The 5,410-nt window shown below is 37.6% G+C and overlaps 1 protein-coding gene across 1 annotated transcript in view; it reads right to left on the bottom strand.

The window, feature by feature from the left end:
• LOC101859812 (serine/threonine-protein kinase 36) overlaps positions 1–5,410 on the bottom strand; it is a gene marked incomplete in the record, with an annotated part of 53,674 nt that overhangs the window by 37,352 nt on the left and 10,912 nt on the right. The window contains 2 exon segments of the mRNA XM_035972135.1: positions 3,106–3,123; positions 3,723–3,821. Coding sequence (XP_035828028.1) covers positions 3,106–3,123; positions 3,723–3,821 — 117 coding nt within the window.

Below are 5,410 nucleotides of genomic sequence, written 5' to 3'. Positions count from 1 at the left end.
AGAGGAGGACAGATCTATTTCTTACAGAGAAATACAGAGGAGGATAGACCTATTTCTTAGAGAGAAATACAGAGGAGGATAGATCTATTTCTTAGAGAGAAATACAGAGGAGGACAGATCTATTTCTTACAGAGAAATACAGAGGAGGATAGATCTATTTCTTACAGAGAAATACAGAGGAGGATAGATCTATTTCTTACAGAGAAATACAGAGGAGGACAGATCTATTTCTTACAGAGAAATACAGTGGAGGATAGATCTATTTCTTACAGAGAAATACAGAGGAGGATAGATCTATTTCTTACAGAGAAATACAGAGGAGGATAGATCTATTTCTTACAGAGAAATACAGAGGAGGACAGATCTATTTCTTACAGAGAAATACAGAGAAGGATAGATCTATTTCTTACAGAGAAATACAGAGGAGGACAGATCTATTTCTTACAGAGAAATACAGTGGAGGATAGATCTATTTCTTACAGAGAAATACAGAGGAGGATAGATCTATTTCTTACAGAGAAATACAGAGGAGGATAGATCTATTTCTTACAGAGAAATACAGAGGAGGACAGATCTATTTCTTACAGAGAAATACAGAGGAGGATAGACCTATTTCTTAGAGAGAAATACAGAGGAGGATAGATCTATTTCTTAGAGAGAAATACAGAGGAGAATATATAATTTCTTAGAGAGAAATACAGAGGAGGATAGATATATTTCTTAGAGAGAAATACAGAGGAGAATATATAATTTCTAAAAGAGAAATACAGAGGAGAATAGAATTTCTTAAAGAGAAATAGAAGAAATAAGGATTACAATGATCTGTGGCTTCCGCTACGGCCAATCAGATTATTTCAGGCAGAGAAGAGTTCACCACAACACAACCTCGGTGCTTTCTTGTCCTATCTCCTTTTTTAATAACAGTGAAAACAATTCATAACAAAAAGTGAGCTTAAGAAGAAGTCACATTTTCAAGGTTTAAAAAAAAAGGAGATAGGACCAGAAAGAACTTAGGTTGAGACATTTTGAGCATTTGAATGCTTCAGTTTCATTTGTGGATGAACGCAGCTTGCGGTTTTATGATAGAGAAATGTGAAACCACAGAGTAGGAAAGTACATTGACACAAAAGAAGATTTTATAAGGCAAAAAAAGATAAACACTAAAAAAAACAGTGAGAGCTTCAACAGAGGAAAAATAGCAATACCGATTATTTGTGTGTGTTACAACTCAAGGATTTTGGTTGAGGAAATGTTGCATATATATATATATATCATAGAAGAGAACAAAGTGGGGAAAGTTTATGAGCTGTTTTATCTTAAATTCATAGAACTGATTCCTTACCAGAAGGAGAAAAAATTAGTATAAAGGAAAATGCACAAATGCTGAAAAAAATGTTTCATGAAACACATTTAATTTTGCAGAATTTTGCCAAGAGAGTTCTTCTTCTAAAATTTACCAGTTCTAAAAAAAAAAGAGAGAATATTTCAGCAAAACTTGACTAGACCAAGCAGCATTCTTCGACATTTGAAGATTGTAAAAAGTGAATTTGAAACTATTAGTGAAAAACTTAAGTTGATCTAAACATGAGATGAAATTATTTGTGAAAAACTTAACCTAAACATCAGATGAAATTATTTGTGAAAAACTTAACCTAAACATCAGTTGAAACTATTTGTGAAAAACTTAACCTAAACATCAGTTGAAATTATTTGTGAAAAACTAAGTTGACCTAAATATCAGTTGAAATTGTGACAAACTTGACGTAAGCATCCTAAACATAAGATGAGATTGTTTGTGAAACTTAACCTTAACATCAAATGAAATTGTTTGTGAAAAACTTAACCTAAACATCAGATGAAATTGTTTGTGAAAAACAAGTTAACCTGAACATCAGTCGATATTGTGAAAAACTTATAACCTAAACATCAAATGAGATAGTTTGTGAAAAACTTAAGTTAACCTAAACATCAGTCGATATTGTGAAAAACTTATAACCTAAACATCAAATGAGATAGTTTGTGAAAAACTTAAGTTAACCAAAACATCAGTCGATATTGAGAAAAACTTCACCTAAACATGAGTTGAATTTATCGGTGGGAAAAACTCAACAGCCAGTAAAATCTATACAGCAGCAAAAACCATCAGAGAAAAAAGGCAACTTTTCTCTCACACATGAGCAAGCTCTGTGCTACTAGGCGTACACTTTTGCATGACCCCAGCAGAAAAAATAAAACCTTTGGGTGCGCTTTAGATTGGACAGCAATGGTGGCTAAGCAAGAGGAGGGGGGGAGGAGGGAGGGAAACAAGAGGTAATAAATGAGAAAAAAATGAAATTAATATAGTGCGGTCAAAAATTTGTGGTGCAACTTATCCTCAAATATCTCTTTAACAGGTGAATTAATGTCATCCATACTTTGCATAGCAGTTTGTATCAATTTGTCTCAACTAAATCATATCTTTCCAAAACAATCGGGGCTAGATTAAAAACTTTTCTTCATAAATTTATATAAAATACTATGGAATCTCTGTAACATGTAAAATGGTATTGTTTACAGCACTTTCTGCTTCTCACACACATTTAGATAACGCATATATGGCCTACGTCACAGCTCACCAATGACAATTTTTACTTGCAAAACTTGTCACAAAAACTTATTTTTAGTGACAATATTTTTTGCGCTAACGGCTCTCAAAGCATGTGTTCAATAAGCATAATGTCCCGATACGAAAAACATGACGGACTTGCTATTAAAAGCAATATTGCCCCAGCTGTAAACATTTAAAAATCTGCAGAAACCACTCACTTGGATTTTTTATTAGTATTTATTAAGGAATTTTCTAGAATACAGCTTGCAAATGTTTACAAAAATGTTGATTTGTTAAGACAAATTGGTACAAGTCACTGTGCAAAGAATGGAGAACCTATGTTTGATAGTTGAGGAGATATTTGACAATAAGTCGCGCCACGAATTTTTGACCGCACTATAGATATACATAAAGAGTGCAAAACCAGATCCCTGAGCCAGATCTCTAACACAACAGATATATGATACGAAGAGGAAAAAAAATATGTCGCATGCGTCAAATAATTGTCGACTGTTTACCTCTTCTGGGAGTTTGGGCTTGAAATAGAGAGAAGAAAGTAGAGATGTGACGAGCAAGAAATACTAGCTACACAAACTACAGAATCATAAACACAGACCCCTGCTCCAGCTAAATAAATGATAATGTAAGGGTTTACCGCCCCGATCAAAACTAGTAGCTTATTTAACTCTTTATCTCCGAGGGAGAAATAACTTTGCCAGGCCCCTATTTTGGTACAAAATCTAAAAATGACAAAAACGTTACTGAATGGGTTATTGAATCAAAACAAGTCAACTTTAGTTTTTGTAATTTTACGGCACTTGCAACACAATAAGGTCACACAAGTGCCAAGCTAAAGAATAGATGTGTTACAAGAGGGTAACAGATACAAAAAAGAAGGAGGGGAGGAGAGATAAGGACAGACGTTCGATAGGAAAGAAGGAGCAAACCACACCGGAGGCACCACCCGCCAAGCACCCACCAAGGAGAGATAAGGCAACAACAGATGTTTGATAGGAAATAAGGAGCAAATCACACCCAGAGGCACCACCCGCCAACCCCCCATCGTACTCCCAACGACAAGCGACCAAAAGTTGTGGGCGGGGCCACGGACCAACCACAGAGCACGCTGGCTCACCTTGCTGGCCTCCGACGACTCTAGATCTTTGTCCTTGACCTCTTCACCCGACGGGCCGTCGGCCTGGTCCCACGCCTGGAGCCGGTTCTGCTTCTCTCTCTGAGGTGAGATAGGACGAGACAGGTGAGATGAGATGGGATGAGATGAGATGATGAGATATGGTGAGATAAGCAAGACATGATGAGATATGGTGAGATAGGTGAGACATGATGAAATATGATGAGACAGGTGAGATGTGATGAGATGAGATGAGATAGGTGAGATGTGGTGAGGTGAGATGAGATATGGTGAGATGTGGTGAAATAGGTGAGATGAGATGAGATGAGATGAGATAAGCTATGTGAGTAAAGATAAGATATGATGAGATAGGTGAGGTGAGATTAGATGAGAGATGAGATGAGATGAGCTATGTAAGTAAAGATAGGTGAGATGTGATGCTATGTGAGATAAGATATGATGAGATAGGTGAGATGTGATTAGATTAGAGATGAGATGAGATGAGATAAGCTATGTAAGTAAAGATAGGTGAGATGAGATGCTACGTGAGATAAGATATGACGAGATAGGTGAGATGTGGTGAGATAGGTGAGATGAGATAAGATGAGATGAGATGAGATAAAAATAAGATAGATAAAATAAGAAAAGATGTGGTGAGATGAGATGAGATAAGACTGGATGAGATTTAAAAAATAAGATATATAAAATTAGATTAGACACAATGATAGAAAAGTTAAAAATGCGATTAGATACAGTGAGATGATAGAAAAATAAGATAAGATAAACAAAGATAAGATAAGATGAGATAAAAATAAGATGAGATGAGATAAGATGGGGTGGGATATGGTGAGGTGAGATGAAGACGTTTGATGAGAAAGAAAGAGCAAACTACACCAAAACTCCCTCCAACCACCCACCCAATTTCTTTCGGCTGATGATTATTCAAGACAAAAAATACTGTAATATCATAAGACTTACTTGTTTACTCTGGTGTGGCTTGCTTCTTCTTTCCTATCAAACTTCTTTCGTCCTTTCCTCTCCTCCTTCTTTTCCTTGCATGCCACTCTATAAAAACACCTCTAAACTTCGGCACTTGCACATAGCCTATTTGTGTTGTAAATACTGTAAAACTCTTGCTAAAAACACTCTTAGAACAACTCTAATTTCCAGCACTTATAATATGACTATTTGAGTTGAGTTGCAAGTGCCATAAAACTAAACCGAATCCCCCCCCCCGCAGTATTTAACACTTAGCAGTCACACAGCCAGCAGTACAAAATACCCCACCTGGTCACCCAGCCAGGAGAGTGACTGCAACCGACTTCTCGGGCACTGCGCAGAACTGTGCCAAGTGACCGGAACGGATAGTTTTCACCGTCGCATTATAGCGCCAAGTGACCGCAAAGTGTTAAGTCACAACCCACCTTTTTCTCTACTTCCTCCATGGCCTTCCGCCGCGCCCGGGCCAGGATTTTGGAGGTTCCGGGTGGGTTGGCCTTGACCTTTGTCTGTTCCTCCTTCAGCACCATCATGGAGGCCGTCAGGGGCTGGGTGAACGGAGAGGGCAGGTTCAAGTCTTCCTCGTTTACTGGGGAGGAAAGCAGGGAGGAGGAGAGGAGGTGGTGGGTGGGTCAAAGTTGGCGGGTCAGGTCAGGGGTCAGAGGTAAGATTTCTATATTTTATGAAATGGG

This window comes from Aplysia californica, unplaced genomic scaffold (genome assembly GCF_000002075.1).
Source record: "Aplysia californica isolate F4 #8 unplaced genomic scaffold, AplCal3.0 scaffold00588, whole genome shotgun sequence".
NCBI lineage: Eukaryota > Metazoa > Mollusca > Gastropoda > Aplysiida > Aplysiidae > Aplysia > Aplysia californica.
Note: the sequence above shows the minus strand (reverse complement) of the source record. Positions and strands in the feature narration are given on the sequence as shown.